This window comes from Ostrea edulis, chromosome 1 (genome assembly GCF_947568905.1).
Source record: "Ostrea edulis chromosome 1, xbOstEdul1.1, whole genome shotgun sequence".
Lineage (NCBI taxonomy): Eukaryota > Metazoa > Mollusca > Bivalvia > Ostreida > Ostreidae > Ostrea > Ostrea edulis.
The window spans coordinates 100,187,638-100,200,137 of NC_079164.1; the positions used below are offsets into that span (position 1 = coordinate 100,187,638).

Below are 12,500 nucleotides of genomic sequence, written 5' to 3' on the forward strand. Positions count from 1 at the left end.
CACGATATAAATCAATACATGAACATAACATTTCTTTTATGAATTATTTATCATTACATTAGAACTGAGATCAATTCAGTGACCAGCGTAAGAAGAGAAACATGAGATTAATTCACTGACCAGTGTAAGAAGAGAAACGTGAGATGAATTCACTGACCAGTGTAAGAAGAGAGAAACGTGAGATTAATTCACTGACCAGTGTAAGAAGAGAAACTTGAGATCAATTCAGTGACCAGTGTAAGAAGAGAAACATGAGATTAATTCACTGACCAGTGTCAGAAGAGAAATAGATGAATTCACTGACCAGTGTAAGAAGAGAGAAACGTGAGATTAATTCACTGACCAGTGTAAGAAGAGAAACATGAGATTAATTCACTGACCAGTATAAGAAGAGAGAAACGTGAGATTAATTCACTGACCAGTGCAAGAAGAGAAACATGAGATTAATTCACTGACCAGTGTAAGAAGAGAAATGTGAGATTAATTCACTGACCAGTGTAAGAAGAGAGAAACTTGAGATTAATTCACTGACCAGTGTAAGAAGAGAGAACGTGACATCCCGATGTCCATTCAGGGCAGCTAGATGAATCGCTGAGAAGCCATCATCCTTTTTGATATCGGCTATTTGTCGACATTTCTGCAGAATTTTCTCTGTAGCGCTATAACATTCAATAAAGAAAAGACATTCTCACTGTCTCATAATCATACATTAAAGCAGTCTCTGCATTAAGCTTTGCCGTATAGCTGTTTTTTGGCAGGACACAAATTTGGCTCTATAAGGTATACCATAAAGTTTTGGTGAACTCATTTTTATTTATTTATATAAATAATGTATATGTATCCTGATGTACATAAATTTAGCAATATTTATTTAATTAAATCTTTGGAAGTTGCCAAAACAGGCCAAAACTATATACCCGCCAAGTAAACCGTCTATACAGTAAATTCATAAATGCAGTTAATGTGTAAATTATCTTTAAGCTATGTAAAATGAGGATAGGTTTTCCTCTCTTAAAGAAAGTAAATTTTCAATTGATACATTAGTAATTTTGAACTTACAAGCTGTTCCCCTTCAGAGCTGCATGGTGCAGTACATTAAATCCTCGTTTGTTCTTCAGTGTGAAATCAATGCTTGGGAAGTTAATCAGACCCTCAATAATATCCTGCTTCTCTTTACCTATTGCATCGTGTAGGGCAGTATCCCCATAGGAATCCTGTAACACACAAAATGTCAAGGTCATCAATGCTAAAAATAGTTTGTCACAGGAATTCTGTAACACACAAAATGTCAAGGTCATCAATGTTTTAAAAAAAAAAAAAACTGCCATGGGAATCCTTTAGCACACAAAATGCCAAGGACAACAGCACTAAAAATAGTTTGTCATGGGAATTCTGTAAAACAATATGTTAAGGTCATCAATGCTAAAAATAGTCTGTCAGCGAAATTCTGTAACACACAAGATGTCAAGGTTAACAGCACTAAAATTAGACTGTCACAGGAATTCTGTAAAACAAGATGTCAAGGTCATCAATGCTAAAAATAGCCTGTCATGGAAATTCTGTAACATACAAAATGTCAAGGTTAACAGCACTAAAATTAGTCTGTCACAGGACTCTTATAACACAACATCTCTGCTCTATCAACTCTAAAACTAGCTATAGATCTGTAGCTCTCAGGGAAAATATTCGGTCCGTCCTAACACTTTCCCAATGAGCTGCAGCTCTCTGAGAAAATATCCGGTCTGTCCTAACACTTTCCCAATGAGCTGCAGCTCTCTGAGAAAATATCCGGTCTGTCCTAACACTTTCCCAATGAGCCGCGCAGCTCTCTGAGAAAATATCCGGTCTGTCCTAACACTTTCCCAATGAGCTGCAGCTCTCTGGGAAAATATTCGCTCCGTCCTAACACTTTCCCAATGAGCTGCAGCTCTCTGAGAAAATATCCGGTCTGTCCTAACACTTTCCCAATGAGCTGCAGCTCTCTGAGAAAATATCCGGTCTGTCCTAACACTTTCCCAATGAGCCGCGCAGCTCTCTGAGAAAATATCCGGTCTGTCCTAACACTTTCCCAATGAGCTGCAGCTCTCTGGGAAAATATTCGCTCCGTCCTAACACTTTCCCAATGAGCTGCAGCTCTCTGAGAAAATATCCGGTCTGTCCTAACACTTTCCCAATGAGCCGCAGCTCTCTGGGAAAATACCCGGTCCGTCCCAACACTTTCCCAATGAGCTGCAGCTCTCTGAGAAAATATCCACTCCGTCCTAACACTTTCCCAATGAGCCGCACTCTCTGGGAAAATACCTGGTCCGTCCTAACACTTTCCCAATGAGCTACAGATCTGCAGCTTCTTCAAAACAGTCTGTTACCAGTTGGTTTTTATGGAAAATTTGTGATTAAAATTTGCATGATTACGAAAATAATAACAGGGTTAACAAATATTCTGCATCTTCTTATGATGAACACCTCAAGAAAAAGATTCTGTGTATACATGTTATCTACAGTGAAACTTCTCCAAACCGGCTCCTCAAAAAATCGGTTCTCCCTGAATATCGGCCGATTTTGAAAGTCCCAGCAGAAACTTTAACATTTCCTTACATAGAAAGTCTCACAAAACCGGTCACCCATGAAAACCGGACATCAGCTACTTTTTAAAGTACAATTGGTAACAAACATGTGTAATTTATCCTTATAATACTGGCCACTTTTTGAAGACTAGAAAATTTTGGCCAGAGGGGTGATTAAGACTGGCCAGGTGTGAAAAATGACTGACCTACTGGCCAGGTGGGAAATTATCAACTGGAGGTGTGAAAAACACTAGTGGCCTCTATAAGTTCTATAGTTTACCTGTGCTGTCCAGGGTGTTAATTGGTGCTTGGCTAATCCAAGTGACCCTTTTAAATTTCTGTGCAAAATGTTATAAACAGATATGCACATATTGAATGATTACAATCAATACGCCATATTGTTGCACCATGGATATAAGTGGTAGTTAATAAACAACAAACCCATGACTGTTAATGATAATTTTCAATAGATAAATGATTTTGGGGGGTTTCCATAGACTTAAAATTCCTAAGAAACATCACAATTAAAATTATATATTTACTACTCTACTTTTCAAAAACGTCAAAACAAATTTGTTAACGATATAAGCAATGGACATAAACAGAGTTTTTATAGGTAAGAGGAATTCCAATAATAGGCCTCTGTGTTTTCTTTATGTATCCTGTTAAAAATTTTAAGTTGAAATTAGATGATTGCAGCAAGACTATTTCTGGTAATAATTACCTGTAGGTACAAGAGGTCTAGTTTGATCTCCACTGATAATTGATCATAGATCCCCATATCAAAGTGAGCAGTACCTACTCTGTGTATTAATTGCAGCAATCAAATGGCTATGTGTTTGTTTTGTTTATTAAAACATAAGCTGAAATTCTACATAAATGCTGCTAGTCTACAGATTTCTATACATATATCAAATGCAGTTTTATTTAAACGGAATGTTTTCAATTATTTATGCATGTCAATGAAAAATGTTTATTCATGTTTAATTAGTTTTAGTGCTATAAATTGAAAATATACATGTTAGTAAATTATTTTGTTTTATTTCCAATAGTGAAATAATAGTCCTTGAACACCATATTATATGGTTTGTGGTATGTCAATGAAATATCTAATAAAATTGAGCTGAAATGTCTCTAAATGCTAAATTCTTGGTATACCGGCCACCTCACTGTACATGTAATTCCTTAACCAATCAAACTAATTTCTAATACAAGACCTATAGTATACACTGCCCTTTCTTTACTACAAGCCTTAGAGCTACGTCTTCCTAAGTCAACAGATTTATAATATACTTAATCTACTCTTAAAATCAGTGCTATCATTTTCATGCACTAGACTAATAGCCGAGGTCTTCAACTCTGTAGAACCAGGTCCCTATTCTAACATGCATTTGCATAAAATCAGAAATCTCCTTCATTGTTGCATTAACATATAAATCAAGTTTACATCTCAATGTAAAGTACTTTACACAGATAAAATATGCTTGTCACACAACTTTAGATACAGCATTGTCACATTGTGAAACTCTCTCTAAATCTTTGGACAAATAAATATTTTAATTTAATATTATCAGTTGGATTGCTGACCTCTTCAGCTGCAGTACTTGCTAGCATCATTTATAATTGATTTCTTCTCACTGTCAGGTCTCATCATGATGTACAGTCAAGTACACTTATAGTGAAGTGTTGGGACAAACAATTTCAATTCATTGTAAAATAATGAAATTTGCTATACTCAGTAAGTTCATAATATGTTCTAAAACTACAGGGAATGAAAATCACTTCACTGTAGGTGTAAATTCATTATAAGTGTTATTCGCTGTAACCGTGTTTCACTGTATGTGTAAATTCATTATAAGCATGTTCACTGTGTCATGTTTTACTGTATCTATGTAAACATGTTTCATCTTTTGTCATTATATAAGTACAGGTCTATTATGAGTTTATGTGTATATGTGTTTCAAGCTTTTAGTATACATATTGTGTGTGTTTCACTTGTTTATTTACATGTATTTAGTTGACAACAATCTTTTCAGAGTTAATGTTAATATCTGTAGATCTGATTATTCTATCTACCTGTATGTTAATTTTACACCTGTATTTCTATTTACCTGTATGTTTACATTTACACCTGTATTTCTATTTACCTGTATGTATACATTTACACCTGTATTTCTATTTACCTGTATGTTTACATTTACACTTGTATTTCTATTTACCTGTATGTTTACATTTACACCTGTATTTCTATTTACCTGTATGTATACAGTTACAACTGTATTTCTATCTACCTGTATGTTAATTTTACACCTGTATTTCTATTTACCTGTATGTTTACATTTACATCTGTATTTCTATTTACCTGTATGTTTACATTTACACCTGTATTTCTATTTACCTGTATGTATATATTTACACCTGTATTTCTATTTACCTGTATGTATACAGTTACACCTGTATTCCTATTTACCTGTATGTTTACATTTACACCTGTATTTCTATTTACCTGTATGTTTACATTTACACCTGTATTTCTATTTACCTGTATGTTTACATTTACATCTGTATTTCTATTTACCTGTATGTATACATTTACACCTGTATTCCTATTTACCTGTATGTTTACATTTACACCTGTATTTCTATTTACCTGTATGTATACAGTTACACCTGTATTTCTATTTACCTGTATGTTTACAGTTACACCTGTATTTCTATTTACCTGTATGTTAATTTTACACCTGTATTTCTATTTACCTGTATGTTTACATTTACACCTGTATTTCTATTTACCTGTATGTTTACATTTACACCTGTATTTCTATTTACCTGTATGTTTACATTTACACCTGTATTTCTATTTACCTGTATGTTTACATTTACACCTGTATTTCTATTTACCTGTATGTTTACATTTACACCTGTATTTCTATTTACCTGTATGTATACAGTTACAACTGTATTTCTATTTACCTGTATGTATACATTTACACCTGTATTTCTATTTACCTGTATGTTTACATTTACACCTGTATTTCTATTTACCTGTATGTTTACATTTACACCTGTATTTCTATTTACCTGTATGTATACATTTACACCTGTGTTTCTATTTACCTGTATGTTAACATTACACTTGTATTTCTATTTACCTGTATGTATACAGTTACACCTGTGTTTCTATTTACCTGTATGTTTACATTTACACCTGTATTTCTATTTACCTGTATGTATACAGTTACACCTGTATTTCTATTTACCTGTATGTTTACATTTACACCTGTATTTCTATTTACCTGTATGTTTACATTTACACCTGTATTTCTATTTACCTGTATGTATACATTTACACCTGTGTTTCTATTTACCTGTATGTTAACATTACACTTGTATTTGAGCAAGATTCGGACACACTCGGCATGCTGTTTGTTGACTGCTACATGCAACGTACTACATCCACCATTGTTCAATGCATTTATCTGAGCACCTTTCTTGAGTAGCAATTCCATTACTTCTGGTTGGTTTCTGGTAAAAAAAAAAATAAAAAAAATAAAAATCATCCATAAATTGCAATAAAGATGTTCATGATGACACTTTCTGCATGAATGACACAATCTGGGTGTCTATGCCACGAGTACTTCCCTTTGCAATGAACATTATTTACAAACACAGACAGGATGTACAGGATAGAACTGTGACCTTCAAAATTAATGCTTTATGTCCACACACCAAACTTTAACCTCGATATATGACCCCAAAATCTATCCACTTGCTTTTTTCTTCTGGCAATCTAGTGTCCCTGTATAAACTCTGAGAAGTCCAACTCTGAGATTGGAAAGTCCAACTCTGAGACTGGACAGTCAAACTCTAAGATTGGACAGTGAAACTCTTAAGATTGGACAGTGAAACTCTAAGATTGGACAGTGAAACTCTAAGATTGGACAGTGAAACTCTAAGATTGGACAGTCAAACTCTGAGATTGGACAGTCAAACTTTGAGATTGGACAGTCAAACTCTGAGATTGGACAGTCAAACTTTGAGATTGGACAGTCAAACTCTAAGATTGGACAGTGAAACTCTGAGATTGGACAGTGAAACTCTGAGATTGGACAGTGAAACTCTGAGATTGGACAGTGAAACTCTAAGATTGGACAGTCAAACTCTGAGATTGGACAGTGAAATGGATTCTTTTAAATACAGAACCTAAATATATTACTGGTACTGTACTCCTTGGAAAAAAAGATAACAAATATATTTGAGGTGATAATCAGAATGCTTCCTCCTCTACAGACTGAAAAGTTAACTGGACTGAATGGTCCAGTAATACATTGTCATGGACCCTAACTAACGCACTTGTATACACCCTAAACACATCTATACTTACAACAGCCTTTGCAGCTTTCTTGACAACACAGCCTTAATACATGTGTGACAGGGAACAGTCAATTCTGAGCACCTCTGTACTTTGAATTCCAGAGTTCTTGAAATTTTTTGGTCTTGTTGCCAAGTCGGATAAAAACATTCAATGTCCCATTAATTCAGGTTCTGTGACAGTTCATATGACCAGTAGGTGTCGAGAGAACAACTTTCGGAAATCCATCTAAATTTCATTCGAATTCCCCAAGACCCACTCACTTGAACTCGGTTTAATGCTTTTCTAAACGGCATAAAGGCTTCTCTAAAGTATGCGAATGCCAAACGATGATCGATATACAACATGTGGCCTATAGGTATCCCATCGGTAATAATTTTCATCATCTGTTACTACAGAGATTGATTGATTGAATATTGTTTAACGTTCCTCTCGAAAATTCTTAACTCATATGGAGACGTACCACTGCCGGTGAAAACAAATTCATTTGAATATCAGTTTGTTAAATTGATGCCAAATAACACAGATGGAAATGTTCTCTGTTACTTGTCTCGTCTGCCAACTCTAAAAAGACAACATCCTACAGTGTAGGGTACATGGCATTTTCCAATTTTTTTTTTTACCCACAAAGAAAACGACCCTCAAATCCATAAGTTTTTCATGTGTGAAAATAGTACGACTGCACCACAGAAAGTAACCTCAGCAACCAACATCAAATAGTTCCTTTGTATACAATTTATTATTTCTACCAATTACACAAAATTTCCTAAACAGGGGTAGAAAATTGAGAGAAAAGGAAAAAGGGAAATGAGAGAAATCACGAATGAAAGTTTAATTTGACTGGACAATTACTGGTGTGATACCTATAAAATTTGTTGACAGTGAAGCTTTGTATTGGAGATTGAAGTTGAGAAGGAATATATAAATAAAATTCTATGACCAATTCAGGTTTGTTATTGAAAATGTTTTAAACTGACAGAAATCTGTCTGGACTAACAAACTTCAAATTGTAATCAGTCTAAATGCCTGACGAAGAAAAAAATTTCCAGTTAAACAAACCTGAAAGTCAATGTTCTTTAAATAAATAACATGGAATTTTAGGTACAGACATACCCAAAAGCTGAGTAATGGAGGGCGGTATCCCCATCTTCATCCTGTACGCCCAGTTTAGCGTTGTGAGCGAGTAGAATCTGGACAATCTCCTTGTGGCCTTGATGACTAGCCACTTGTAGAGCTGACTTCCCAGAGCTCTTCTGGTCAACCTGTAAAGTTAAACTTTAATATAAACTCTATTTAATCACTTTATGTTCACTTGTAAATAAACTCTATCTAATATTACTATATCATTCTCTACTCATTTGTCCCTATGAAAACATGAACTCTATCAAATTACTTCTTATCAGCAAATGTTCTTATTGCCCTTAAACTTTGAAAAACACTTCATTTGATCTAATCTGAATGCTGTGATATTTGTTTCAATAACAAAGTTTTCTACAGAATTTCTTCTCAAAAATCCGATATTTCTGGTAAGAGCTTGAATTCTATGTGTACAGGTGAAGCTTATCTAATGCATCTCCTTTGAATGGCATTGTTATCAACAATTCAAAATATATTTGCTGTCTTATATTGATGACAATCACTTTATCTGATCCAGGTGTTTTGTGACAATGTCCTTCACAGCCTCTGAGTGACCTTGGGCTGTCTTATATTGATGACAATCACTTTACCTGACCTGAGTGTTTTGTGACAATGTCCTTCACAGCCTCTGAGTGACATTAGGTTGTGTTGAACTGATGACAATCACTTTACCTGATCCGGGTGTTTTGTGACAATGTCCTTCACAGCCTCTGAGTGACCTTAGGCTGTTTTGAATTGATGACAATCACTTTACCTTATCTGGGTGTTTTGTGACAATGTCCTTCACAGTCTCTGAGTGACCTTGGGCTGCCTCTCTCACAAGTCTTTCAGGACCTGTTGTATCTGCCCTAATGTCCATCAATTGCTCCAGTAAATCCGAAAGTGTTGCTACAAAACATAAAACAATGAATTCATGACATGTAGAGTGTACAAGACTAATGAAGACTGTACAACATCAGAAAACAATGAATTCATGACATGTAGAGTGTACAAGACTAACGAAGACTGTACATCATCAGAGACATGTGGGATTTTACAATCAGGATACACACAACTGTAGGTCTGTTTAACAGCATCAGTAGAAGATCTCTTACTATGCCAAACATTTACCCATTCTAATGCAACTGTTTTGCAGTGTGTGAAATTAACGGTGGACCGACAATGTCTATAGGAAATCTCTGTCTATATCAATCACGACGGCGATACACCGACTTCTGTAGAAAATCTCTGTCTATATCAATCACGACGGCGATAGACCAACTTCTGTAAGAAATCTCCGTTTATATCAATCACGACGATAGACCGACTTCTGTAAGAAATCTCTGTCTATATCAATCACGACGGCGATAGACCGACTTCTATAGGAAATCTCCATTTATATCAATCACGACGGCGATAGACCGACTTCTGTAGGAAATCTCTGTCTATATCAATCACGACGACGATAGACCGACTTCTGTAGGAAATCTCTATCTATATCAATCACGACGGCGATAGACCGACTTCTGTAAGAAATCTCCATCTATATCAATCACGACGATGATACACCGACTTCTGTAGGAAATCTCCGTCTATATCAATCACGACGATAGACCGACTTCTGTAAGAAATCTCTATCTATATCAATCACGACGGCGATAGACCGACTTCTGTAAGAAATCTCCATCTATATCAATCACGACGATGATACACCGACTTCTGTAGGAAATCTCCGTCTATATCAATCACGACGACGATACACCGACTTCTGTAAGAAATCTCCGTCTATATCAATCACGACGATGATAGACCGACTTCTGTAAGAAATCTCCGTCTATATCAATCACGACGGCGATACACCGACTTCTATAGAAATCTCCGTCTATATCAATCACGACGGCGATAGACCGACTTCTGTAAGAAACCTCCGTCTATATCAATCACGATGGCGATAGACCGACTTCTGTAGGAAATCCCTGTCTATATCAATCACGACGGCGATTGACCGACTTCTGTAAGAAATCTCCATCTATATCAATCACGACGGTGATAGACCGACTTCTATAGAAATCTCCGTTTGTATCAATAACGACGGCGATAGACCGACTTCTGTAAGAAATCTCCGTCTATATCAATCACGACGGCGATAGACCGACTTCTGTAAGAAATCTCCAACTATATCAATCACGACGGTGATAGACCGACTTCTGTAGGAAATCTCCGTCTATATCAATCACGACGGCGATAGACTGACTTCTGTAAGAAATCTCCGTCTATATCAATCACGACGGCGATAGACCGACTTCTATAGGAAATCTGACCACATCATATAAAGTCTGTTACATTCATTTGTTTCTGCCCACCCCTTTTTATAATAAAATGTTCCACAATCTAATTTTGAATCAGAGTATTCCAATTCTAAAAAGAGGGGAGAATGGAACAGAAGCAACTCGATATGTACTTTCGCTTTCATCTTCATGAGCCCTTGATCAGTTTGGCCAATCCAATCCTCATTGTTGTGTTCAGTATGGAGTTTAGAATAAATCCAAGTTTTGTTGCAGCAGCGATCTCATTTAATTGCTGTCTACATAATTGCTTTAGGGAATTGGGTGGCCAATTCTACACAGATGCGTTTTTGCTAATTTGCTATTTCCACACAGATGCGTTTTTGCTATCTGTAAAATCCTGCTTGAGAATCTTTCTCTGATAAGGAGACGTCACCATTGCTGGTATAGGGGTGCAAAATTAGGGTCTATGCTAGCATCAGTGCTTAAGGCTGTTGAGATAGGGAGGGATCTATATTATGCCACACCTGCTCTGACATGGGGCCTCGGATATTGTGTCTCATCCAATGGACCATCCCATTTAGTCGCCTCTTACGACAAGCAAAGGGTACTGAGGACCTATTCTAACTCAGATCCCCATGGGACCTTTTCAGTAAAGAGATGGGGACACACCGAGCGCAAACTTTCCAAAGTTTAAATGTTCTTTTAAAATGCTGAAAACAGCTGACCAATCAATGTTTGTAATAATTGCAAGGTTCTTGTATCTTCAGCAATTAGTTTTCATGTGTTAATTTTAGTGTTTTTTATTTCAGTCTATAGGGATCTGGTGTGGTCTACAGGAAATAAAATGATTGTGGACCGAATGTCTACAGGATTGAAAAGTTAATTTCGCACACAGGTTTTGTAATCTGAATTTTGCTTGGCTAATGCGCTGAGGTTGGAGACAGTTAAACGAGCATTAACGAGACAGAAAGCTTTTAATTGTGACTTCTAAATACAATGATGCAAAAACATAATGTCAAGTGTAAACACAAACATAATGTCAAGCGTAAACAAAAACATAATGTCAAGTGTAAACAAAAACATAATGACAAGTGTAAACAAAAACACAATGTCAAGTGTAAACAAAAACATAATGTCAAGTGTAAACATTTTGTAACATTTATCATATTACAATAGAGCAAAACTCAACGAAATACGATGTGTCCTATTTTATAAGTACTGGAGAGTCCTACTTTATAAGTTTTATCAATGACTTACTGGAGTGATCATGCTGATCGTGCCCACCATTGGTGTTGTTGATGTCTGGTTCTATTGATGGAACGATTGAACAACAAGCTGGGTTAAATGTCCAGGTCTGATTAGCCACTGCGACCCGCAGGTCACCATCAGCGTATACCTTCAACACGCGTCCCACTCTGCCTAACGTCTGTAATATCAAAAACATTCAACAGCTGAAGAAAAAATCAGCTATCCAAAACTACAGATACAGTGTACATGTATTTCTATAACTGATAAGAAAAAGGAAAAATCATAATATTATGATTAACAATAGACTTGTTGCTTAAAGGATACATAACTATCCTGGCACTACATATTTATCTCCCATTCATAAGTCAGTCAATCATGTATCTAGCCCCCATTCATAAGTCAGTCAACCATGTATCTAACCCCCATTCATAAGTCAGTCAACCACATATGTATCTAGCCCCCATTCATAAGTCAGTCAACCACGTATGTATCTAGCCCCCATTCATAAGTCAGTCAACCACATATGTATCTAGCCCCCATTCATAAGTCAGTCAACCACGTATGTATCTAGCCCCCATTCATAAGTCAGTCAACCATGTATCTAACCCCCATTCATAAGTCAGTCAACCATGTATGTATCTAGCCCCCATTCATAAATCAGTCAACCATGTATCTAGCCCCTATACATCAGTCAATCAACCACGTAAATCAGTAGACCATGTACATCTAGCTCCCACCTCTTTCCACTTCTGTGTCGTTCACACATGTAAGTCAGTCACTCACCGTTTTCATGTTCTCTGTCCATTCTCCATGACTTTTCTGAAATTCTTTCACTTGATGTATATTATCGGATACTTTCACGCAGTCGTTGACTGCAAACACATGAACCTGTTCAACAGAAACATGCTGATC

At 36.2% G+C, this 12,500-nt stretch overlaps 1 protein-coding gene across 2 annotated transcripts in view; it reads right to left on the reverse strand.

Annotated features, from left to right (window-relative positions):
- Positions 1–12,500, reverse strand: part of LOC125670344 (E3 ubiquitin-protein ligase MIB2-like) — a 28,083-nt gene that overhangs the window by 7,335 nt on the left and 8,248 nt on the right. For both annotated transcript variants that reach the window (XM_048905462.2, XM_048905454.2), the window contains exons 8-14: positions 12,372–12,476; positions 11,598–11,766; positions 8,828–8,961; positions 8,050–8,198; positions 5,933–6,089; positions 1,060–1,214; positions 533–659 (exon numbers count right to left, since the gene is read on the reverse strand). In XM_048905462.2, coding sequence (XP_048761419.2) covers positions 533–659; positions 1,060–1,214; positions 5,933–6,089; positions 8,050–8,198; positions 8,828–8,961; positions 11,598–11,766; positions 12,372–12,476 — 996 coding nt within the window. The remainder of the gene's footprint in view (positions 1–532; positions 660–1,059; positions 1,215–5,932; positions 6,090–8,049; positions 8,199–8,827; positions 8,962–11,597; positions 11,767–12,371; positions 12,477–12,500) is intronic.